Genomic DNA, 26,856 nt, shown 5'->3' on the forward strand with positions numbered 1-26,856 from the left:
ACTATTTTGTCTGTAGTTAGTATCTAACTGAAATCTAAATTTACAGGCTTTAAGCAGGGTTTCAGGGATCTGCTAGAAGAGCAGCTAAGTTAGATAATTAAGGAAAGTAGCTTAAATCGGTTTTTCAGTAACTGGGGTCAGCTAACTTCTTAGTTTGAGAAGGATATATGGGGGGGGGGGGGGGGGGGGGTCAATTTTTCAGAGTGTCTAGCCCTAGGTGGTAATTGCAATCCCCCGTTGAATTGGGTGTGAAGGCAAAAACGGAATTCCCAACAAGTGTCAAACCCGTGGCCCGCGCCGCCGAGGTTCTTGCCCAGAGGGAACATGCACCTAATTAACTTCATTTCAATACTGTATCATTATCAGACAGGACGCCTCATGGGATGCTCCAGCCAGGAGGCACGCTGGTGTGATTTGGTGCAAGTCCTGACAAACGGGGACCTGGCGCTTTGTACTCCGAGCGGGGTACAAGGGAATGAGTACCCTCTCTACACTTGTCTCCAGGATGCTGAGGGAGGATCCTTCAGGGAAGGTGGGGATTAGGGTATCTTGGGCTGGGCAGGAGAGGCTCAGGTCAGGGTTTTTTACCATATGGGGGTTAGTTGGCAGGTCTTCCCATCTGTAGCCTTGAAAATCATTAAACTGTCTTTCAACAAATCAAGTTTCAGTTTAAAGTCTTCCCTCTGATGTGTTGGAACCTTTTAATGTCTGTCCCAGCATGTGAAGTTCAAAGATCTGTCAGGTGAAGATGGAAGTGTTCTCTCTAGCCTTAAAACCATTAAACTTTCTCCCAGCATGTCAAGTTCAAAGATTTGTCATTTGAAGGTAAAAGTCTTCCCTTTGATAAGTTGAAAACCTTTGAAGTGCCTTATTCGCAGTCAAATTCATTCCCCTTTAACCTTTCCACGCCTCTGTGCATGTTTAGTAACCTAAAATCTTTGAACTCAACTGTTTACATTCAAATTCTTGGTCCACTGCCTTTCATAAGACCCTTAATTGACAGGCTACTTCAAAGGGAGGCGGATTACTGTTGTTTCTTTTTATAGCTCTACAGAGTTACATTAACTCTGAAGTGCTTCCTCTTTTTAGCAGATATCCTTTCTAACCACAGTTTTCTTAAAGAGAACCTCTCTTTGTTCTGAAGAACTTCCTGGAAAGACCAGGAGTGGGATTCTCCGTCGGCTGACGCGGAATCGCGAAATGTGATTGGGCAGAGAATCGGTCGTGAAGCCACAATGTCCTGGTGGCCCTGGTACATGGCTGCCTGTGATAGGGCAGTCCTGTCTGGTGCCTCGGCCACCGCCTGCACAGCGTGCCCCCAGACCTTGGATATCTTGACCCATGGCCAAAACCTTCGCCCCACCCCACTCCCCCATAGCATCCACCGCGGACACCACCCGTGCGGTATTGGCCTGGGTGGCACACATTGTCGACACCACCTCCTACTCCTGCAGGTGGTTTGACTCTTCTAACTGCACCTGCAAGCGCTGGATAGATCATAGAATTTACAGTGCAGAAGGAGGCCATTCGGCCCATCCTGGAAAAAGCACCGTACCAAAGGTTAACACCTCCACCCTATGCCCATAACCCAGTAACCCCACCCAACACTAAGGGCAATTTATCATGGCCAATCCACCTAACCTGCACATCTTTGGACTGTGGGAGGAAACCGGAGCACCCGGAGGAAACCCACGCACACACGGGAAGGATGTGCAGACTCCGCACAGACAGTGACCCAAGCCGGAATCGAACCTGGGACCCTGGAGCTGTGAAGCGATTGTGCTATCTTCAATGCTAGTTACCAGCACTCCCTCATGCAGTCCCTTGCTCTGTGACTGCATCTCCACTAGAGGTGGGACCGCCCTTTCCAAAAGTGCCTTCTGAGGAGCGGGACATGGTAGCGAGTTTACACCCTGCCCCTCTCAAGTCCAACGTAAAACTCGATCTCCTGAAAAAAAGGTTTCCAAGTGCCACCGAATAGCACGTGAGCAGCGGAAAGCACCTCCAATTCTCCGCTGGTGGGAGCACTTGTAGTCAAAACAGGAAAATTGCACCCATAAACAGACATCTCAGTGCGATAGAGTAAAATCAGGAGAATTGCGGCCATAAACAGACATTGCACTGAGACTTTGAACAAAGTGGGGTGTTGTGTGATTAAGGGAGTTGGATGAGTTGGGGAAGCAGGGATGTGCTCCTTTGCTTTTGCCTTCTAGAATTTTTTTACCTTACAGGAATTTGTTGTTGCTCTACTATGGGTTAGAAGCTAGCTATTCGGGGAGTATCTGGTAAGTGGTTACGGTCTATTCTATTCCTAAGGTTTAAAAATAATACAAACATTGGTGGTAAGTGTAATATGGTATTACCCTTATGTGGTATGTGAGAGATCCAGGATCCAGGGCAAACACGTCTGCAATAAGTGTTTGTGATCAGAGGACATTTGGGTCAGAGTTAGTGAGTTGGAGGCAGAGTCAGCAGACTCATCAGGGAAGGGGAATGTTACTTGGGTACTTTATACCAGGAGTCAATCATACCTCGAAGGATTTGGTCAGTGGTTAGGGGCAGGAGAATGTGACTGCAAGTGAAGCAAGTAAGGGGACACAGAGTGGAGGAGCCTTTGTCCACTGGTTGTGAGGTTCAGCTTGTTAGGATGAGAGTTAGGGGCTGCAGGATGGATAAACTGACCGACCAGGATTTGGGACATCTGCTCAGGGCTGGAGAGGAACTTGCAGGGGCTGGGGGGGGGGGGGGGGGGGGGGGGGGGGGGGGGGGGGGGGAGGATCTTTTCCAGCTTGAAAGCTTTGGAGGATAAATTTAAATTGCCAGCAGGGAATGGTTTTAGGTATTTGCAGGTGCGAGACTTCCTAAGAAAACAGGTGCCGGCCTTTCCACTGCTGCCGCCACGGGGGATACAGGATGGAGTAGTTTCCAGTACCTGGGTGGGAGAGGGGAAGGGATCGGATATTTACCAGGAGCTTTCAGAGGCGGAGGAAACCCCAGCGGAGGAGCTTAAGGGCAAGTGGGAGGATGAGCTCGGAGGAGAGATAGAGGCGGGTCTATGGGCGGATGCCCTAAGCAGGGTTAATACCTCCTCATCATGCGCCAGGCTTAGCCTATTTAAGGTAGTCCACCGGGCTCACATGACAGTGGCTAGGATGAGTAAGTTCTTCGGGTTTGAGGATAGGTGTGCGAGGTGCGCGGGAAGCCCAGCAAATCATGTCCACATGTTTTGGGCATGCCCGAAGCTTAGAGGTTTTGGCAGGGTTTTGCTAAGACAATGTCTACGGTACTATAAACATGGGTGGTGCCGAGTCCGGAGGTAGCGATCTTTGGAGTGTCGGAAGATCCGGGAGTTCAGGGGGCGAAAGAGGCCGACGTCCTGGCCTTTGCCTCCCTGGCAACCCTACTTAACCAGAGACGGATCTTGTTAATGTGGAGGGACTCGAAGCCCCCGAGCGCAGAGACCTGGGTTAGTGACATGGCTGGGTTTCTCGGTCTCGAGAAAATAAAGTTCGCCTTAAGGGGGTCAATGTTAGGGTTCACCCAGGGGTGGCAGCCGTTCGTCGACTTTCTCGGGGAAAATTAAAATGTCAGCAGATGCAGTATTCCAAGGGGTTTGGGGGTGGAGGGGAAATTGTTGTTGAATGGTTGAGGTGCGTGAAGATTGGGCTGGGGGGGGAAATGTTTATTTTACCATGTTGATGTCATTGTTTATGTTACTGTTAGAAAAATACCTCAATAAAATATTATTTTTTAAAAAGTATTATTGAGATGAGACTACTTAACCAAGCTTTATAAAAAGTTACTTTAATTTAAATTCCAGAAGCTGCTATCATAAGGTTTGAACTTCTTTCTCCAGAGTATTAAGTCAGTTCCACGGGATTACTAGCCTATAAATCACATCACCATTCCCTTGATATATCTTGCACATATAAAAATTATTAGATGAATCTGACTACTATTAAAATCATTCCAGCTTTTGGGAGGTGGTGCTCAAGAGCTTGTTGGGGACTGTGGGGGTTAGGATGAGGCTGTGCCTCTGGTTGCAGTTTTTGGGGTGTCGGAGGCGCCGGGGCTACAGGAGTGGAAGGGGGGCCAATGTCGTGGCCTTCGCCTCTCTGATTGCCCGGCGATGGATATTGAACTGGCGGTCGGCAGCATGCCAGGCGTCATAGTGTGGTTGGGGAATTTGCATGGAATTTTTAAGCTGGGGAAGATAAAGTATGCCCATAGGGAGTCGGAGGAGGGGTTTTCTGTGCCGTGGAGGCTGTTTCTGCTGTATTTGAGGAATTGTTTATCACCGGGTGGAGGGGTAAGGTGGGGGGTTAGGGATTAAAAGAGGGGAAAATGAACAAACTCAGTTTCATGTTTATTTTGATGTGTGTGTTTGGAATAAAATATATCGAAACAAAACATTTTACAGTAACAAAGGAAAGATTCTATAGCAACATAGGCTTGCCACCATAGCAGGAGCTTACGGGCACGATCTACCGGCTGCGCCATGCTCGAACAGGAGCGCGATGCAGCCGGTAGATGCTGAGTGAAGTCTCCCGCGAGCTTCCCAGCAACCAGTGAGCCTCGCGATGTTGGGATCAGGACCCGCCCATAATGTGCATGACCAAGTCGTGCTCGCTTAAGCCAGTTTTAAACCAAATTCAGCATGCTCACCCGGGATCTACCAGCCTCCCGGGTCTACAAAAGTGGACTAGGCGGAAGGCAGCTGGGAGGTCTCCCAGGCTATTGGAGGCCCCTGGGTGGTTAGGGACAGTGCATGGAGGCTCCATGGCCCTTCCCCTGGAAGGCAGACATGTTGGCACTGCCAGGCTGGCACATTGGCACTGCCACCATGGCATTGCCCATGGGTGGGGTTCACAGAATCATAGAATTTACAGTGCAGGAGCCACTGAGTCTGCACCGGCACTTCGAAAGAGCACCCTAACTAAGCCCACGCATCAAGCCATCCCCGTAACCCGGTAACCTTAGCTAACATTTTTTGGACACTAAGGGGCAATTTAGCATGGCCAATCCAGCTAACCTGCACATCTTTGGACTGTGGGAGGAAACCGGAGCACCCGGAGGAAACCCACTCAGACACGGGGAGAACATGCAAACTCCGCACAGACAGTGCCTCAAGCCGAGAATCGAACTTGGGACCCTGGAGCTGTGATGCAACTGTGCTAACCACTGTGGGGGATTCTTAAGCTTAATTAAAGGTCGGGGCACTCTTTCAAAATGGCCCCCCAATCTCCGAGGAGCTCGTCTGGCCAGTGAGTTCAGCTCCCCAGTGATGAAAATAATTCTAACTGTGGGCTAAACCAGTAATAAACTCTCCAGGGCCCAAATAAGTGACTAAGTGTCGTTAGATAGCAGTGGAGAACTCGCCAACAGAGCGGGCGGCCAACTCCCAGCAAAACCTGCCATAATGACACTTAGAAAACTTTCCGTTCGATTCTGTCCTTAAGATTAGGTCATTCAGGACAAAAGAATTAAATTTTATATTCACCTGTGAATGCCTCTGCAAGACCAGCATTTGTTGCCCATCCCTAATTGCCACTGAGAAGATGACAGTGAGCCACCTTTTTGAACCGCTGGTGTAGGTGCACCCAGTGCTGTTAGAGAGAGTTTCAGGATTTTGATTGAACAACAGTGAATTACATTACACCTTTCCAAGGAGGTTATGTGCACTTCAACGCAAATGGCCAATCCACCTAACCTGCACATCTTTGGACTGTGGGAGGAAACCAGAGCACCCGGAGGAAACCCACTCAGACATGGGGAGAACATGAAACTGCACCGGCACTTCGAAAGAGCACCCTAACTAAGCCCACGCATCAAGCCATCCCCGTAACCCGGTAACCCTAGCTAACATTTTTTGGACACTAAGGGGCAATTTAGCATGGCCAATCCAGCTAACCTGCACATCTTTGGACTGTGGGAGGAAACCGGAGCACCCGGAGGAAACCCACTCAGACACGGGGAGAACATGCAAACTCCGCACAGACAGTGCCTCAAGCCGAGAATCGAACTTGGGACCCTGGAGCTGTGATGCAACTGTGCTAACCACTGTGGGGGATTCTTAAGCTTAATTAAAGGTCGGGGCACTCTTTCAAAATGGCCCCCCAATCTCCGAGGAGCTCATCTGGCCAGTGAGCTAAGTACACGAAAGCTGCATTGATAAGGCCCAGTCTAGGAGACAATCATAAATGGTTTGAGGTCAAACCAAATACAATATAACTGCGGCCTAAAAATACTGCCATTTTCAAATTCATAGTACTCACTTCAAACTTAAAAACAAAACAGTAAATGTAGCAGTTGAACCTAAATTTCATGTGCATCTACAAAGAACAAAGAAAAGTACAGCACAGGAACAGGCCCTTCGGCCCTCCAAGCCCGTACCGACCATGCTGCCCGTCGAAACTAAAATCTTCTACACTTCCTGGGTCCGTATCCCTCTATTCCCATCCTATTCATGTATTTGTCAAGATGCCCCTTAAATGTCACTATCGTTCCTGCTTCCACCACCTCCTCCTGCAGCGAGTTCCAGGCACCCACTACCCTCTGTGTAAAAAAATTTGCTTCGTCCATCCCCTCTAAACCTTGCCCCTCGCACCTTAAACCTATGCCCCCTAGTAATTGACCCCTCTACCCTGGGGAAAAGCCTCTGACCATCCACTCTGTCTATGCCCCTCATAATTCTGTAGACCTCTATCAGGTCACCCCTCAACCTCCGTTGTTCCAGTGAGAACAAACCATGTTTATTCAACCGCTCCTCATAGCTAATGCCCTCCATACCAGGCAACATCCTGGTAAATCTCTTCTGCACCCTCTCTAAAGCCTCCACATCCTTCTGGTAGTGTGGCGACCAGAATTGAACACTATACTCCAAGTGTGGCCCAACTAAGGTTCTAGACAGCTGCAACATGACTTGCCAATTCTTATACTTAATGCCCTGGCCAATGAAGGCAAGCATGCCGTATGCCTTCTTGACTACCTTCTCCACCTGTGTTGCCCCTTTCAGTGACCTGTGGACCTGTACACCTAAATCTCTCTGACTTTCAATCCTCTTGAGGGTTCTACCATTCACTGTATATTCCCTACCTGCATTAGACCTTCCAAAATGCATTACCTCACATTTGTCCGGATTAAACTCCATCTGCCATCTCTCCGCCCAAGTCTCCAAACGATCTAAATCCTGCTGTATCCTCTGACAGTCCTCATCGATATATGCAATTCCACCTACCTTTGTGTCGTCTGCAAACTTACTAATCAGACCAGTTACATTTTCCTCCAAATTATTTATATATACTACGAACAGCAAAGGTCCCAGCACTGCTCCCTGCGGAACACCACTAGTCACAGCCCTCCAATTAGAAAAGCACCCTTCCATTGCTACTCTCTGCCTTCTATGACATAGCCAGTTCTTTATCCATCATGCCAGCTCACCCCTGATCCCGTGTGACTTCACCTTTTGTATCAGTCTACCATGAGGGACCTTGTCAAAGGCCTTACTGAAGTCCATATAGACAAGATCCACTGCCCTACCTGCATCAATCATCTTTGTGACCTCTTTGAAAAACTCTTATCAAGTTTGTGAGACACGACCTCCCCTTCACAAAACCATGCTGCCTCTCACTAATACGTCCATTTGCTTCCAAATGGGAGTAGATCCTGTCTCGAAGAATTCTCTCCAGTAATTTCCCTACCACTGACGCAAGGCTCACCGGCCTGTAGTTCCCTCAATTATCCTTGCTACCCTTCTTAAACAAAGGAACAACATTGGCTATTCTCCAGTCCTCCAGGACATCACCTGAAGACAGGGAGGATCTAAAGAAATCTATAAATCTGTAGTAAAATTTGACTTACCAATTGGAAACGGATTCTGGTTTGTCAGGTTCATCCAGTATGTTGGAGACCAACCCAAATAAATCAGGTGTATTTCCAGAATCTGATAAACTAAACTGGGCCCTGAAATAAGAACAGTTATAACATATTAATCTGCACAAATTTTAAACTGCGTTTCTATTCTCTAGCCTTGAATTTCGAATTTTATAGTCAAAAAGAAACTCTACAGGTTTTATTTTTGAAAAAATATATTTTTGCAACACAGAAATGTTTGGATTGGAAAAGACTGTTGCTGTCCATTTCTCCCGTGCTCAAGTTAAAAAACACTATTTTCTCACATTATGGAATACGTCCGTTTCCAAAAACAGTCTAGTGACTTCATGAATTTGTTGAGGCCACACAGCTTCATGGTCTCGGTGGAGAGATCGTTCATTGGCTTCGCTACCCTGTTGTGAAATATGTTGTATTGAAACTATCCATCTGAGCTCAAGCAGATACCCATAGTTAGTGTTCATCACTTTTGCAAATTATTTACTGGGATCCATTTTACCTATAACATTTCATTTGTCAACTCAGCTTCTTTGATCTCCCCCTGTAATGTCCAATCTCAGTGTCAGACTAGTTGGCCTTCACTGTACTAACATCACAACAAGGATGTTCCATCTGTAGAATTGTTTGGTTGTACATTTGTCTTCCTGTTAGGGCCATACTAATGCTCCATACATGTTTACTGTTATCCTCCAGAACTGGATATATGTTGTAAGTTCATGTTTGGGGATTTCGGTTTGGATTTGTAAAACATAAAATCAGGGAAAAATAACAATCAATCAGGAGAAAATAAAGTTAAAACTTCATTGGAAAGTCGAGGAAAAATTGTAGTCGTTTAATAAGAGCTGTGCACAATATGTTATCACTTCATTTTTAATGCATTATCTGGGCATTCAAAAATTAGGAATGCTGGACTCTTAACAGTGACTTTCTCTTTATTAAAAAACTACATAATAAAAAATACTCTAATTTAAAAAGCCCATCAAACTTTTCAAAGCATTTCACAAAGAAATAACTATTTTGAAATTCAGTGCCTGTTATGTAAGCAAAGTGGAAGCCATTTTGTATATAGTAAAATCTTACTAAAGGGAAGGAGATAAATCAACAATTAATCTGCTATTAAGTGGGATGGATTTTAACTCAAGTTTCAGAAATGAAAGGCCAGTCTCTAATTCATTACACCCTCCAGTTCCCATTTGTGCTCATCAATGTTAGGAATGCTGCCTGCATTTAGCATTCCCAAGTCAGCAATCAGATGTACAGTGAACTAGTCCACCAAGCTGAATTGCCTCAGACCCCAGCTCAGAAAAACACCCCTTCTACAGCAGTGTAACATAATACAATACCCAGTCCCCATCATTTTCACAATTATTTAAATCGTTCAAGGATATTTTTCACCAAAACTCCAAATGTGAGAATTAAGACACTGTACATTGGAACTGCATTGATCCCAGCTAGAATGCACGTAACATCACAACACCACCTAAACTGACTTAAAACTCAGCAGCCCCTGAAAACATCAGTTAAATGGCTTTACCTTTGTTTAGGGCCATCATGAAAAGCAACTGGAGGTATACTATCATCAGCAAATACAGACCAATGGCTGTATAAGAGAGTTGGATCCACAGAAGGCGCAGAACTGCTGATGCCATTTAACAGAGAAGTTGAGAAAAGCTGCTGTTCCATGCTATCGCCTTACTAATTTACCTGTTGAGTAATTACAACTGTTATTAGAGAAATTCTTTTGTTCACCAGTTACAACATGCATAAAACGAACACAGACACATTACAAATATTAATAGAAGGTATGCAATCATCAAATTGCACAAATAAATCTAAAAATGGAACAAAGATAGTCCCATAATTTTCAATCAATTCACCTATGTAATGTAGGAAAATTAGAACAAACCCAAAGCAATGGGGTAAAGTTAAAATTCATTTTAATATTTAGAAAAGCAAAAATCCAGAGAGGTCAAGATAGTAAATAAAACAAAATGGTTGTTTAGAACATAGAACATAGAACAGTACAGCACAGAACAGGCCCTTCGGCCCTCGATGTTGTGCCGAGCAATGATCACCCTACTTAAACCCACGTAACCCATATACCCGTAACCCAACAATCCCCCCCATTAACCTTACACTTTTGCTATAACTTGTAAACTCTAAATATACACTTTGAACACAGGGCAGCCTAGAATATCAACGGGCACAATCAAACCACCACGCTGCACCTGAAAAGCAGCACGCCGTGGCACAATGTGGCCGATAGAAGCCTGGAGACCCTGCTCCTGGAATCTACCCAGCTCGCAACGCCTCATGAGATGTAGCACAATCTCACAAGACGTTGCAATGTAAATACCACGCATTGTGGGCGGGATCACTTAATGACAAACCTGCATATTAGAGTAAGACAGCTAGTCTCACTGTAATATGCCGTTTCCAGAGGCACCTAAGGCTTTGGGATCTCCCAGATGCATGCCCTTTGGGCAGGGCAGTACGCTGGCACTGCTGGTGCCACTGCCAAGGTGCACAGGTGGCATTGCCAGTGTGCCAGGTTGGCATTGCCACGGTCCCAAGCATTGCAACCCAATATCAATATCGATCATTCAGACTAAGTATCATTAACTATACACCCTTGAAATCGCTTAACCTTGTGTAAACAAATATCAAACAATATTTTCTCTGGGCACAGGTTGTTTACTCAAGCTTAATGGATTTCTGTGCTCTCAGCCACGCATTATTTAAAAAATAATTATTATTATTTATTTATAAATTTAGAGTACCTAATTCATTTTTTCCAATTAAGGGCAATTTAGGATGGCCAATCCACCTATCCTGCACATCTTTGGGTTATGAATGTGCAAACTCCACACGGACAGTGACCCAGGGCCGGAATAGAACCTGGGACCTCGGAACCGTGAGGCAACGGTGCTAACCACTGCACCACCGTGATTGAAAGATTTTTGTTCTACATATCACACATACTCCAGCAATACAATTGTATCTGCCCAGAGAGAGAAAAAAGAAAAAATACAACACAGAAGTAATACAACACAGACCCACTTCTGTATCAATGGTGTTGAGATGGAGATGGTTGACAGCTTCAAATTCCGAGATGTGCACATCACCAAATTCTGTCCTGGTCCACCCACATCAACGCTACGACCAAGAAAGCACAACAGCGCCTAAACTTCCTCAGGAAATTAAGGAAATTCGGCATTTCCACCTTGATTCTTACCAATCTTTGCAGATGCGCCAGAGAAAGCATCCTATTTGGCTGCAACAGCCTGGTATGCTTGGCCCAAGACCGTAAGTAACTACAGACGGTCGTGAACACAGCCCAGTCTATCATGCAAACCCATCTCCCATCCACTGACTCAGTCTACACCTCCTGCTGCCTTAGGAATGTGGGCAGCATAATCAAAGACCCCTCCCACCCGGGTTATTCTCTCTTCCAAATTCTTCCATCCGGCAGGAGATACAAAGTCTGAGAACACACACTAACAGATTCAAAACAGCCTCCTCTCCGCTGTTACCAGAATCTTTAAAGACTCTCTTTTGGACTGAACTGATCTTTCCATGCATCTTCTCTACTGAGTAGCACTACACTCCGTATGCTCACCCGATATCTATATTGTGTATTTATCGTTATGTCCTGTTTTTCATGTATGAAACAATCTGACTGGACTGTACCCATAATCATAATCTTTACTATTGTCACAAGTAGACTTACATTAACACTGCAATGGGAGACTACCGGTGTGCACCATGGAGTAAGTGCACACAAAAGGCAGCTCCTGCCCAAGGTTACAGAAAAGAGCTCTTTTTTAAGCAATATGGGGTGGAATTTTTATGAAAAAGCATAGGTGAATGTTGGGGGAGTACTTTCCCCCAGGAATGGTATGTTTCTTGGTTACCAGACCCGCAGAAGCAGTGAAAGATTTGGCTGGAGCTACAGCAGAGAGACAAAAGCTTCTTCCAGCATGCAGGCGGGGGAAGGGCGAGTTTAAAGGCTTCAAGCTGACCTGAGGGCCTTTATGAAAGCTGAATTCCAGCAGCAGAGCGAACAACTGGGAAAATATCTCACCAAGGGCTCTTTTAAGGGCCCGCAACGGCGCTGATTTGATTTTTCCCCGGGTGGGAACGCAGCCTCTGTGTTTGGCGGCCGGTGGATGGGCTGGACAAGAAGTGGAGCGACCATAAAATCAACTTTGCAGCAGAAGAAGGTGCGAGGCAAAAAGGACAAGATGGCGTGGGCGGGGAACCGGCAGCGTGGCAGCAGTGGGCGAGGGAGCAGCAGGAGCCGCTGCTGCGCTCCTTCCAGGAACTAAAAGCTGAGATCCTGGAAACGTTGAGGGCATCACTGGACAGGCTCGGGGCGACTCAGACGGCTCAGGCTGCGGAGATTCGGGAGCTGCAGCAGAAGGCTTCGGAGAACGAGGACGAACTCCGCGGCCTGGCGGTGAAGGTGGAGTCGCACGAGGCACTTCACAAGAAATGTTTGGCAAGGATGGTGGAGATGGAGAACCGCTCCCGCCGGAAGAATCTGCGGATTTTGGGCCTCCCAGAGGGGCTGGAAGGTTCGGATTTGGGGGCCTACGTGGTCCTGATGCTGAACTCGCTGATGGGCGTGGGGTCGTTCCGGGGACCCCTGGAGCTGGAGAGTGCCCATCGGGTGTGGCTGCGGATGCCCGGGCCAAACGAGCTGCCCAGGGCCGTGCTGGTCCGATTTCAACGCTTGGTCGACCGTGAGTGTGTGCTTCGTTGGGCGAAGAGGGAGAGGAGTAGTAAGTGAGAGAATACGGAGATCAGGATCTACCAGGACTGGAGTGCGGAGGTGGCGAAGAGAAGGGCTGGGTTTAACCGGGCGAAGGCAGTGCTCCACAAGAAGGGGGTCAAGTTTGTCCTGTTACAGCCGGCACGCCTGTGGGTCACTTATAAAGACCGCCAACTTTATTCTGACTCCCCGGAGGAGGCCTGGACTTTTGTCCAGGCAGAGAAGCTGGACTTAACTGAGGACTGGGGGCTGGGGAATGTTGTAAGCAGCCCGGAGGCTTTGTCCTCCTTGATATCCTTTCGCTCTTTTTGGTTCTATTGGACGATGTTTTTTTTTTGCTGTCTTGCCTTTTCTTTTCTGCTTTTCGGGACTGTTATCTGTTTACTTGGTTGTTTTATCATATCATGTTGGGATTTTTATTATTTCACTGGTTGCGGGTTTGGGTGGGGTTCGCGGCCCTGTTGGGTCATGTGCCTGTCTTCCCACGTTTTGGGTCGGGGGGCGGGGCTTGGGATGGGGGGCGCGGGCCTCTCTCCCGCAGTGGAGAAGCAGGGGGCGGGGCCGGCATTGGGGGAATGGTTGGGGGACACTGGGGAGGGTAATTGGGTGGCAGGAGCAGCCGGGGTCAGCAGGAGTCGGCTGACTTACGGAAGTACAATGACCGGAGTTACGCAGCTAGGGGGGGCCCTAGCTTTGGGGGGGGGGGGGGGGGGCATACCAGGTTGCTGCTGGAATGGCCAAGAAGGAGCTGGAGCGTGCAGAGGTGGTCAGGATGGGGGTCTGTCACTGTGGGGAACAGGCTGAGCAGGGGGCAGGGGGCGGGGCACGTGGCGGATTACGGAAGGGTGATGGCTAGTCGACAGGGGCAGGTGGCCCTCCGATCCGGCTGATCATATGGAATGTGAGGGGACTGAATGGGCCGGTCAAACGGTCCCGCGTGTTCGCGCACCTGAGGGGGCTGAAGGCGGATGTGGCTATGCTTCAGGAGACGCACCTGAAGGTGGCGGATCAGGTTAGGTTGAGGAAGGGGTGGGTGGGCCAAGTGTTTCATCCGGGGCTGGATGCAAAAAAAACGGGGGGTGGCGATCCTGATGGGGAAGAGGGTGTCGTTTGAGCCGTCGAGTGTGGTGGCAGACAGCGGCGGGAGGTACGTGATGGTGAGCGGCAAGCTGCAAGGGGAGCGGGTGGTGATGGTCAATGTATATGCCCCGAATTGGAATGATGCGGGTTTCATGCAGCGCATGTTGGGCCGGATTTCAGATTTGGAGGTTGGGGGGGGGGGATTTCAACACGGTGCTGGATCCACCACTGGATCTATCCAGTTCCAGGACGGGTAGGAGGCCTGCGGCGGCTAAGGCGCTGAGCGGGTTATGGACCAGATGGGAGGGGTGGATCCTTGGAGGTTCGCGAGGCCGAGGGCCAGGGAATTTTCATACTTCTCCCATGTGCATAAGGCCTACTCCCGGATCGGGTTCTTTGTTTGGAGTAGGGCGCTGTTTGGGGGGGTAGTAGACGCTGAGTACTCGGCGATAGCCATTTCTGACCATGCCCCGCATTGGGTGGACCTCGAGCTGGGGGAGGAGAGCGACCAGCGCCCATTGTGGCGCTTGGAGGTGGGGCTATTTGCGGACGAGGATGTGAGGGGGCGGGTTCGAGGATGCATCGAGAGGTACCTGGAGGCCAACGATAATGGGGAGGTCCGAGTGGGGACGGTCTGGGAGGCGCTGAAGGCGGTGGTTCGTGGGAAGTTGATCTCCATTCAGGCCCACGGGGAGAGAGGGGAGCAGAGAGAAAGGGAGAGATTGGTGGGGGAGATGGTGAGGGTGGACAGGAGGTACACGGAGGCCCCGGAGGAGGGATTGCTGAGGGAGCGGCGCAGCCTTCGGGCTGAGTTCGACTTGGTGACCACCAGAAAGGCGGAGGCTCAATGGAGAAAGGCTCAGGGTGCGGTGTACGAGTATGGGGAGAAGGCGCGTAGGATGCTGGCACACCAGCTCCGTAAGCGGGATGCGGCTAGGGAGATTGGTGGCGTTAAGGACCGGGGAGGAAATGTGGTGCGGAGGGGGGGTAGACATTAATGGGGTCTTCAGGGACTTTTATGAGAGACTATATCGGTCCGAACCTCCGGCGGAGAAGGGGGGATGGGGCGCTTTTTGGACCGGCTGAGATTCCCGAGGATGGAGGAGGGATGGGTGGAGGATCTGGGGGTGCCAGTTGAGCTTGAGGAGCTGGTTAAAGGGATAGGGAACATGCAGTCGGGGAAGGCGCCAGGGCCGGATGGGTTCCCGGTTGAATTTTACAAGGCGTATGCAGACCTATTGGGCCCCCTGTTGGTTAGGACCTTCAACGAGGCGAGGGAGGGGGGGGGGGGGGGGGGGGGGGGGGGGGCTTTGCCCCTGACGATGTCTCGGGCGCTGATCTCCTTGATTCTTAAGCGAGACAAGGATCCCCTGCAGTGTGGGTCATACAGGTCGATCTCACTCCTGAATGTGGACGCCAAGTTGTTGGCAAAGATCTTAGACATGAGGATAGAGGATTGTGTGCCGCAGGTTATCCACGAGAATCAAACGGGGTTTGTGAAGGGGAGGCAGCTGAACACTAATATACGGAGGCTCTTGAACGTTATTATGATGCCGGCGGTGGAAGGGGAGGCGGAGATAGTGGTGGCGCTAGATACGGAGAAGGCCTTTGATAGGGTTGAGTGGGGGTACTTGTGTGAGGTGCTGGAAAGGTTCGGGTTTGGGGAGGAATTTGTCAGTTGGGTGAGGCTGTTGTATGAGGCCCCGATGGTGAGTGTGGCCACGAATAAGAGGAGGTCGGAGTATTTTCAACTATACCGAGGGACGAGGCAGGGGTGTCCCCCCTACTTTTTGCGCTAGCAATTGAACGCCTGGCTATGGCTCTGAGGGAGTCAGGGGATTGGAGGGCGCTGGTCCGGGGTGGGGAGGAGCACCGAGTGTCACTCTATGTGGACGACCTATTGTTGTATGTGGCGGACCCTGTGGAGGGGATGCCGGTGGTGATGGGGATTCTCCAGGAATTTGGGGATTTCTCAGGGTATAAGCTTAACTTTGGGAAAAGCGAGCTGTTTGTGGTACACCCGGGGGACCAGGAGGGGGAGATTGGGAGGCTCCCACTGAAAAGGGCGGAGAGGAGCTTCAGGTGGCCAGGAGCTGGGGGGCCTTGCATAAGCTAAACCTCACAAGGCTGGTGGAGCAAATGGAGGAGGAGTTTAAGAGGTGGGACATGCTGCCGCTGTCTTTGGCGGGTCGGGTGCAGTCAGTCAAGATGACGGTGCTCCCGAGGTTTCTGTTCCTGTTCCAGTGCCTCCCCATCCTTATCCCGAAGGCCTTTTTCAGGCGGGTTAACAGGATCATTATGGGGTTTGTGTGGGCACACGGGACTCCAAGGGTGAGACGGGTGTTCTTGGAGCGGGGCAGGGAAGGGGTGGCTGGCGTTGCCCAACCTCTGTGGGTATTATTGGGCTGCCAACGCAGCGATGGTGCGTAAGTGGGTAATGAACGGGGAGGGGGCAGCATGGAAAAGGATGGGGATGGCATCCTGTGTGGGCACGAGCCTGGAAGCGCTTGCAACGGCGCCGCTGCTGCTCCCTCTGACGAGGTACACCACGAGCCCGGTGGTGGCAGCTACCCTCAAGATTTGGGAGCAATGGAGGCGGCACAGGGGGGAGGTGGGGGCCTCGATGGGGTCCCCGATATGGGGGAACCACCGGTTTGTTCTGGGGAGAATTGATGGCGGGTTCCTGAGTTGGCACAGGGCAGGTGTCAGGAGGCTGGGGGACCTGTTCATAGACGGGAAGTTTGCGAGCCTGGGTGAGCTGGAGGAGAAGTTTGGGCTTCCCCCGGGGAACACCTTTAGGTACATACAAGTACGGGCGTTTGTCAGGCGGCAGGTGGCGGGGTTCCCTCTGCTGCCGCCGCGTGGGGTTCAGGACAGGGTGCTCTCGGGGGTATGGGTTGGAGAGAGGAGGATCTCGGAAGTGTACCAGGTGATGCAGGAGGTAGACAAGGCCTCGGTGGAGGAGCTGAAAGATAAATGGGAGGAGGCGCTGGGTGAGGAGATTGAGGAGGGGACGTGGTCGCATGCCCTAGAAAGGGTGAACTCCTCCTCTTCGTGTGCGAGGCTTAGCCTCATACAGTTTAAGGTACTGCATAGGGCTCATATGACCGGGACAAGGATGAGCCGGTTTTTTGGGACCGAGGACAGGTGTATTAGGTGCTCAGGGAGCCCAGCAAACCATGTCCACATGTTCTGGGCATGCCCAGCGCTGGGGGAATTTTGGAAGGGTGTAGCAAGGACGGTATCAAGGGTGGTCGGATCCAGGGTCAATCCAGGCTGGGGACTCGCAATATTTGTGGTTGCAGTGGAGCCGTGAGTGCAGGAGGCAAAAGTGGCCGGTGTTCTGGCCTTTGCGTCCCTAGTAGCCCAGCGGAGGATTCCTCTTCAGTGGAAGGATGCGAGGCCCCCAAGCGTGGAGACCTGGGACAACAATATGGCGGGGTTTATTACATTGGAGAGGGTGAAATTTGCCCTAAGAGGGTCAGTGCATGGGGGGGTTCTGTTCTTTTTGTTCTTAGAATTTTCTGTTATTGTTTTCTTTTTTGTGAAAATGTGAAAACTTGAATTAAAATTATTTTTTTTTAAAAACACTGCAATGAAGTTATTGTGGAAATCCCCGACTCGCCACACTCCGACTCCTGTTCGGGTACACTGAGGGAGAATTCAGAATGTCCAATTCACCTGACAGCACGTCTTTCGGAACTTGTGGGAGGAAACCGGAGCACGCGGAGGAAACCCACGCAGACAGAGGGAGAATGTGCGGACTCCGCACAGACAGTGACCCAAGCCAGGAATCGAATGCAGGACCCTGGTGCTGTGAAGCAACAGTGCTAACCACTGTACTACCTTACCACCCATAACAATACTTTCAGTGTACCTCGATAAATGTGACCATGAATCCAAATCCTGAATCTTAATAATAGCAAAAACATACAGAATTATCCATGGTAACAGAAATAAATATTTTACAGAATTCCCACCATGTGTAGTGGAAGCCTTCCTCTGACCCTGATGGCAAATTTTAATTTCTCTAGTTTCAGGAAGGTTTGCTAGGTTGTACAGCCAGTCGGAGGCCTTGCGTTTGCTGCCGATCTCCCTCGAGCAGGAGTCTCCATCAGGCAATCAGGGGCCAAGCCTGGGCGTCAGCCCCTCTCCGCACAAAGAGGTCTGGCTGTTTTGACATCCTGAAGACCACCACTAAAGAAAGGCCATGGCTCCACCCTCACCACCACGATCCTGGACATGGCCTCGAAAAAGATGGTCTAGCACTCGACAGCCTTGGGACAGGACCAGACTTGTGGATGTGGTTCGCATTCATCTTCCACCTTTGGGAAGAACCCGCTCATGTGTGTCCTAGTGAGATGTGCCCTCTCCACCACCACATTAGGCTCAGCCCTGAACAATAGGAGGTGGAGTTCACCCAATGGAGTGCCTCGATCCAGAGTCCTCCTCCCCCTATCTCCATGCCCAGTTCCACTTCCCATTGTTCTTGTGTCTTGTCCAGCGGGGCCCTTAACTGTTCTGATATTTATTCGTACATGTCGACGCATTTACCGTTCCTAATTCATCCACCGCTCGTACTTAGTCCAGTTGGATGTGACCAGGTAGCTGGGGAATGTTGTGTTCTCCTTGCAGGGGAAGTCCTGCAGTTATAAGTATCAGAGTTCGTTCCCTTTTGCGAACTGGAGCTTCTCTGTTAGTTCCCCCAGGGTCACCATTCTACCATCTAGGTACTAGTCCCTTTCTGTCAGCACTCCTTCTCCACATTGTGGAGGTGGCATCTATTTTTGCCAGGTTAAATCTATGGTTCCTGCAGATGGGGTCGCAGCAGACATATCACCAAGTTTGAAATGGTGTCTGAGCTGGTTCCAGGACCATCGCATGGCCACCACCACCAGGCTCCTCGGGTATTTGGCTGGGGGAATGGGAGTGGGGCAGTGGCCAGTGCTCAGAGGGATGTCCCAATACAGGAGATCTCCTCCAACTGCATCCATTCCCCCTCCGGCTCCATCAGCCACCCCCTGCACTCTTTCTGCATTTGCTGCCCAGGAGAACAGGAGATATAACAGAGCCAAGCCCCCATGCTCTACCTTCTTTGAAGGATGCTTTTGCGGATCCTGGGGTTCTTTCTAGCTCACACAAATGCCATGATTAACTTATCTACCTTGGTGAAGAAGGCTTTGTGGATGAAGGTCGGGAGGATCTGAATAGAAAGAAGAATCTTGGCAGCATGTTAATTTTTATTGTCTGCACTCTTTCTGGCAGGGAGAGTGGGAGTGGGAGCGAGACCCACATCCTAAGGTCTATCTTTACCTCCTCCACTAGACCTGACAAGTTCCATTTATGAAGCCACGTCCAGTCGTGGGCAATCTGGATCCTCATGTATTGGAACTTAGTTTGGGACAGTTTAAACGGCGACAAACCCAGCTTTGCATCTCCTCCCTGGGGGTTTACTGGGAAGATTTCGCTCTTGCTCAGGTTAAGTTTGTAACCCGAGAAGCCTCCAAACTCTCTCAGGCGTTCCATTATCTTTCCCATGCTGGCTTCGGGGTTTGAGATGTAGTGGAGCTGGGTATCCACATAGAGTTAGACTCTGTGCTCTCTGTCTCCACTCTGGATGCCTCTCCACCACTTTGCTGATCTGAGAGGAACACCCAGTGGCTTGATTGCCAGGGCGAACAACAGCGGGGACAATGGGCATCCCTGCTGTTATAACCTGCCTGCTTACCACTGGCTGGGGACGAATGGCAATCCCACAATCCTTAGGGAATATGAGCTTTCCCAATGAGGGGGGGGTTGGGGAGAGAGAAATCATTAGCAGATTCCCTGCATGAATAGAGCTGGCCAGTTTGGAACAAGGGAGTTGCTACTGCTGTTGTATAAATATATATATATATATATGTTATTGGAAATAAATGCTATTTCTTTCTATCCTTCAACTCGTGCTGGATTCTTCGTGGCCCTCACAAGACTGGCGACGAGGGTTAAAGAGGCTAGCTGTCTACGCTGCTTGAAGCCACCTCCCTGGATTTTTGTTGGATACAGGTTGGAAGTTTTTTTTCTGTTACACCATGCCTCTGTATGGACGTTTGGATGTTTTTGATGCTGCGCTGGAAAGTTTGAACCAGTATGCACAACGGATGCGTTACTATTTCCGGGCAAACAACATCACCGAAAACAACGCTAGGTGGTAATTTTGCTCACCGCCTGTGGCCCCCATACGTTTGGGGTGATTAGGAGCCTTACGTACCCAGCTGCCCCAGACACCAAGGCGTTTGATAAACTTGTGAACTTAGTGGGGCAACATTTTAACCCAACCTCGTCCACGATAGTCCAGCGTTACCGGTTTAATACCGCTGACAAGACCCCAGGAGAATCCCCTGCAGAGTTTCTATCCAGGCTATGCAGGATTGTGGAGTACTGTGACTATGATGAGACCTTGTCATCAATGCTACGCGACCATTTGGTTTGCGTTATTAACAATGCGGCCACCCAGAGAAAGTAGTTAGCTGAGCCAACGTTGACTTTTCAACAGACCATTCAAATAATATTGTCCCGAGAGAGCACAGAACGGGGAGTGCAGGAGCTACACGGAATGGAGACACAACCCCTTGGGGGTTGGGGCGCAACCCCTTGCGTCCAAAAGCGCCTTCCCACACCCCAGCGGTACCCTGGGCGGGCGGCATCCGGATCCTCGCCAGTGGACTCCGGATGTTCCTCCCCGAAGGAAACCTTCTCCAGAACCAATGGATGAGGAGCCATGCCAATGTCGGATTTGTGGGCGCTGACCCCGTTGCGGACGCCGGTCCTTGGGGCGCCAGAGGCGCCGTCGATCCGACAGAAACTGGGGCCAGCCCAGGGGCTGTACCTTCCATTTGGATGAACCTGCGACGACTACTCTCGAGGACGTGGAGACGGAGGACGACTGCCTGCAGCTACATTGTGTGGCAGCTCCCCATGTGGCCCCCATTAAGGTGACAGTACGGATCATTGGTCACCCGCTTGAGATGGAGTTGGACACTGGTGCAGCGGTAACCGTGAGCGCCCAGAGGACATTTGACCGCATCAAGCAGGGTATACAGAGCCTTACATTAACCGACACACAGGCCAGGTTGGCCACCTACACGGGGAACCATTGGACATTGCAGGAACTACGATGACCCCTGTTGTTTATGGACAACAGGAGGGGCGTTTCCCACTTATCATGGTACGCAGCCATGGGCCCAGCCTGTTGGGTGAGGACTGGGTGCGCCATTTGTGCCTGCAGTGGCAGCACATCCTCCAAACAGGTTCTGGAGGGTTGACGGAGGTACTAGGATGGTACCCAGATGGATTCCAGCCTGGTTTGGGGAAAATAAAAGGGGCCGTAGCCCGTATCCAAGTCAAACCAGGAACTACGCCGCGCTATTTCCGGGCGTGCCTTGCTCGATAAGGTAGAAGGGGAGCTCGCTCATTTGGAGTCCTTGGGTATTATCAGGCCCGTCCGTTTCGCTGACTGGGCAGCACCAATTGTACCTGTAATGAAGCCAGGTGCCACAGTGTGCTTGTGCGGTGACTATAAACTTACAGTGAATACGGCTTCCCGGCTCGACCGATATCCAATGCCTCGCATAGAGGATCTCTATGGGAAGCTTACAGGCGGACTCTCGTTCATGAAATTAGATACGAGTCACGCCTACCTACGGTTGGAGCCGGACCCTGCTTCCCGGCCATATGTAAGTACACACAGGGGCCTGTATGAATATACACGGTTGCCCTTTGGGGTATCCTCTGCCTGCGCTATTTTTCAACGCGGCATGGAGGGCACCTTGAGAGGTTTACTGCGTGTCACTGTCTACTTAGACGACGTTTTGATTACAGGGACGTCGGAGCAGGAACATTTGGAAAATTTGGAGGATGTCCTTAGACGCTTTTCAGAGGCTGGAGTCCGTTTACGTCGTACAAAGTCCGTCTTTCAGGCGAAGGAAGTAGTCTACCTGGGTTATCGGGAGCACCCCGAAAGTTTGCACCCCGTCACAGAGAAGGTGTGTGCAATTCAGCAGGCCGCTGCCTCGACTGACACTTTGCATCTTCATTATTTCTCGGCCTCGTAAACTATTACGGGAAGTTCCTCCCCAATCTGGCAACTACGCTGGCCCCGTTGCACTTTCTGCTCAAGAAGAAACACACCTGGGTTTGGTGTCAGCCGCAAGAAACTGCTTTCCGGCAGGTAAAACAACAATTGTCATCTTCTGGGTTACTAACCCACTATGGTTCTGGAAAGACTTTGCTCATCACGTGTGATGCATCCCCGTATGGTATTGGGGCTGTCCTGTCCCACAAGATGGAGAACGGGCCCGAGTGGCTGATAGCTGTCACTTCCCGCAGAAAAGAAGTACGCGCAATTCGAGAAGGAGGGCCTATGGTGGTCTTTGCGGTGAAACGCTTCCACCAGTATGTATATGGCCGCCACTTCACTATCGTGACTGATCATAAGCCTCTGCTGGGACTTTTCCGAGAGGATAAGCCAATACCGCCCATTGCTTCCGCACAGATCCAGCCCTGGGCTTTGTTGCTCGCCGCCCACGAGTATTCTCTGGAACACAAACCAGGAACCCAGATAGCGAATGCCAACACACTGAGCCAATTGCCTTTATCAACCGGCCCCATGTCGACCCCCACGACCGGTGAGGTGGTTGCAACCCTAGATTTTATGGACACCTTGCCTGTCACGGCATCACAGATCTCCGAGTGGACCCAGACGGAGCCAGTCCTGTCAAAGGTTCGGCACATAGTCCTGTATGGTGGGCAGCATAGACAGCTCCCAGGCGAGTTGCGGGCATTTTCGTCCAAGCTGTCAGAATTTAGCGTGGAACACGGTATCCTCTTGTGGGGGACGCGTGTGATTGTCCCAGAAAAAGGACAGGAGCTGATACTAAGGGACTTGCACAGCGGGTGTGACCAAAATGAAAATGTTGGCCCGGAGTTATGTCTGGTGGCCAGGCCTCGACACCAACATTGAGAAGGTGGCCCAAAACTGCTCCATTTGCCAGGAGCATCAGAAGCTTCTGCCGCCACGCCGCTACATCACTGGGAATGGCCAGGGCGGCCTTGGGCACGCTTGCGCGCGGATTTCGCCGGCCCTTTTCAAGGATCCATGTTCCTTCTATTAATCGATGCCCAGTCTAAATGGTTAGAGGTGCATAAGGTGGTAGGCACAACGTCCTGCGCAACAATCGAGAAGATGCGTTTGTCTTTCAGTACGCATGGCTTCCCCAAGGTGCTGGTCACAGACATCAGCACTCCGTTCACAAGTGAGGAGTTTGCGAGGTTCATGAAGATGAACAGCATACGCCATATACGCACTGGTCCATACCACCCAGCTTCCAATGGGTTGGCGGAGCACGCAGTGCAGACATTCAAACGGGGCCTAAAGAAGCTGTGTTCTGGATCTATGGACACGAGACTAGCTCGTTTTTTGTTTTCATACAAGACCACTCCACATGCAGTGAATGGGGTAGCTCCCGTGGAACTCCAAATGGGCCGGAGACTTTGCACCCGCCTTAGCATGGTTTCCCCGGACATTGGCGCATAAGTACGCCGCACTCAAGAACTGCAGGGGCATGGCCTTTCTCGGCATCGGCCAATTCGGCAGTTTGCACCCGGTGACCCAGTGTTCGTTCAAAATTTTGCTGGTGGTGCCCAGTGGGTCCCTGATGTTTTCTTTCGCCGAACGGGCCCTACCTCTTACCAGGTGCAAGCCCAGGGTCATCTCCAGCACAAGCATGTAGACCCCGTTCGGTCCAGAAGACCATCTTTTCCAAAGCTCCCCCGCACCCGGAGCTCATTTCTACAGCCACAGAGACCAGACACAGTGGAGTGTATTCCCCACAACCTTCGTCTGGTGCCGCACTCAAAGCCTGCGCTGGTCGTTGCAGAACCACGTGGAGATAGAGATGCCGAGATGACGGAGGCAGCAGACTCCGAGATGGAGACAAAGGACTCCTCAGAGGGGGATTCCTCGGGCCCACGGGCCGTGGATGTACAACCATTACGTCGTTCATCACGGAAGCGCCGTTCTCCATCTCGTTACATGCCACCCGATCCAGCGCCTCGTGCAAATGGTGTCCGGCCTGCGGCAAAACAAGTCTGACACCCTCCTTCGCCAGGGTCTTCGTTGGATTCCTTGGACTTTTTGGGGGGGGGGGGGGATTGTTTACCACTGGCTGGGGACTAATGGCAATCGCACAATCCTTAGGGAATATGAGCTTCCTCAATGAGGGAGGTGGAAAAATCATTAGCAGATTCCCTGCATAGTAGAGCTGGCCAGTTTGGTACCAGCTAGATGAGTGAGTAGCAACAGAGTTGCTGCTGCTGTTTTATATATATATATATATATATATATATGTTGTTGGAAATAAATGTTATTTCTTTCCATCCTTCAACTCGTGCTGCATTCTTCGTGGCCCTCGCAAAATCTGTCTTATGTCTCTGTGCAGCCAAAAGTAGCCAGAGCGAGTGGTGTTCGTCCATGTGCTCGCCATGGGAGCACTATACAGCAGTTTCTCACCCACGAGGTGAACCATGGTCCAAACCCAAATTGTTTCAGCACCTCCCTGAGGTAACTCCAGTCGACTCTGTCAGACACCTTCTCTGCGTCCAAGGAGATGATCACTTCCGGTATCTCCTCCCCAGATGGGGTCAGAATCACATTCAGCAGACTGTTCGCTGTTAGCTGCTTGCCCTTGACAAACCCAGTCTGATCTTCCACGAATACATCTGGCAAACAACTCTCCAGTCGCCTAGCCATGCCTCATTGTGCATGCTTAGCAGACAGCCCAGACAACTATACTTGTTGAGGTGGATGCACTTGAGCTTGGCATAGGGTGCAGAATGAGGACTTTTTGAACTTACCTTTTAAAAGGCCTCCTCACACAGACTTAAGATTCACAAATGTTCTGAGGGGCTGTAAATCACAGCTCTTTAAAAACCTGGTATGACTACATGAAAATTGTAGATGAGTAGGACATGCCTATCTCCTTGATGGAGCCGACCAGGTCGTGAGTACCAGATGCAGGGATTGACAGGAACTAGCTTGCATCCTTTAAAAGGCCTCCTGAAAATCAAACAGTCTAGAAATGGGGCCAGGGGGCCCAGAATCTGGACCTACCTGCCATTTTTATAGGGCATACCAACACAGGGATAATCCATGCCGTCAATGAAACTTTGGGGTGGAATAAAGGAGCCGGCATTAATAGCCGAGAAGCAAACTCTGACAGACAGGGGCTTTCAGCAAAGCGAGAGGCCAGAAAATTGTTCCACAACTATCCTTGTTGCTCCTCCAATCAATAATCTGAACTGGACTCTCCGTTTTTCAGCATCATGCTCCAGTCCCTCCCTGATGGCAAAATCATGGTTTATGGCCTAGGCCCATGCAAAATCGTAATTTAAATCTACTTAGCAGGTTAGACACAGTATCCTCTGCCCCTCTTAAGACTGAAGGATGCAAATTAATATTAACTGTTCCAACTTCAACTGCTGTTTGTGGGAGACATTTTCGAACCTCTACCTTCCTTTGAGTGAAGAAGTGCTTCCTAACACCTCTCTTGAACAGTCGAGCCCTAATTTTTAGATTATGTCCCCATTAGAAGGCAAATGCAGTGTTAGCATTCATGTCAAGCGGGTTGGAATATAAGAACAGGGATGTACTATTGAGGCTGAATAAGGCTTTGATCAGACCCCATTTGTAAGATTGTGAGCAATTTTAGGCCTCGTATCTAAGAAAAGATGTGCTGGCCTTGGAGAGGGTCCAGAGGAGATTTACAAGAATGATCCCCAGAATGAGGAGCGGATATATGATGAACAGAGGGACACATCCCGGTCTCAGATGAGAATGCCTGAGGCGCTCCGGAACTTATCCCAGTTGCAGGTGCACATTGCTGAGGCGTTGTAGAGTGTGGCCCAATCACTGGAGTAGTATCGCCCAGGGTGTCGATACTATGGTGCAGACATTGGGGAGCCGCCAGGGCTGGCAGGACCAGGTAACGCAGGGGCAGCCGGGGTTCAATCCAGCTGCAACCCGGACTATCCCATGGACTATGATGGTGGCCACCTGTTCCCCCGAGGATCACTGGGGAGGCGGGGTAGGTAGGGGGTAAGGAGGGGTGTGTGCGGGCAGGGGGATAGTGGAGCAGCACCATCGGGAGAGTGGGGCAGTGGTGAAACAATAAACTACCCTTGCCACAACGAGTATGACGCCTCTGGCTCTTCATTCCGTAATGCAAGCAGACCACCAAACCCAAGCAGACCACCAAACCCATGCTGTGTCTGTGGTGCTGACTCCCAGTGTTCAAGCACAGTGTCCACGAATCAAGGTTTGTTTGGGGAGCCAGGCAATGAGCCCCACATGCTACATGGCACGCCCACCCAGCGGGATCCACCTGGGATGTGTGAGGTGCTCACTTAACCAAAATTGCCAATTCCCTATTAGCAATAGCCTTCAGCCGCAAGGCCAGAGGCATCTGCAGTCAGTGGGAGTTTTGGGTGGTCGGAATAGAAACATGCAGGGACTAGGGTTGCACTCGGAAGGGGAATGCACTGTCCAGGGGTTGGCCTGGAGGACTCGTTCACTGTCACCCCCTACACTCCCCTCCCCAATACCCCCATGGCGGCACACCCCAACTGGGGCTGGTTCCCCCCCCCTCCGAGCACAGGGGCAGCAAGCTCAGTTCCCACACCCCAGGCTCATTACCTGTAAGCTAAGGTGGCTGCTCACCTCCTCGGCTCCCCGCAACAGCCCATCCGCCAGGTTCACATTTTCAAAAGTGATTTCCACAGTAACTTCATTGCAGTGTTAATGTAAGCCTACTCGTGATTATTATTAAATCAGCACATGCATGGTCACTTCTGGGGAAGCTGGATCACGGGAGGCTGTTGGACATGGGGTGGCTCCCGTTAATTGTATGGAAATAGGGCTTTAGTGCCATTTATTGGTTTCTTGCCCTGCTACAGGTCTCAATTTTGCATACGGGAGCGGTCTGGTTACATCGCAAACGGTTTGGCACCAGCACGGTTCTCGTTTTTGGCCTCTCCCGCTATTCACCAGCCTCGTTGCACTGTCGCTTGAGCGAAAC

General features: G+C 50.5%; 1 protein-coding gene across 3 annotated transcripts in view; it reads right to left on the reverse strand.

Moving 5' to 3' along the window:
* Positions 1-26,856, reverse strand: part of LOC119966574 (meiosis-specific coiled-coil domain-containing protein MEIOC-like) — a 158,920-nt gene that overhangs the window by 41,986 nt on the left and 90,078 nt on the right. For all 3 annotated transcript variants that reach the window (XM_038798496.1, XM_038798497.1, XM_038798499.1), the window contains 2 exons: positions 9,425-9,594; positions 7,861-7,962 (listed from right to left, as the gene is read on the reverse strand). In XM_038798496.1, coding sequence (XP_038654424.1) covers positions 7,861-7,962; positions 9,425-9,573 — 251 coding nt within the window. In that variant the 5' untranslated portion in view covers positions 9,574-9,594. The remainder of the gene's footprint in view (positions 1-7,860; positions 7,963-9,424; positions 9,595-26,856) is intronic.

Source organism: Scyliorhinus canicula, chromosome 5 (genome assembly GCF_902713615.1).
Source record: "Scyliorhinus canicula chromosome 5, sScyCan1.1, whole genome shotgun sequence".
Classification (NCBI taxonomy): Eukaryota; Metazoa; Chordata; class Chondrichthyes; order Carcharhiniformes; family Scyliorhinidae; genus Scyliorhinus; species Scyliorhinus canicula.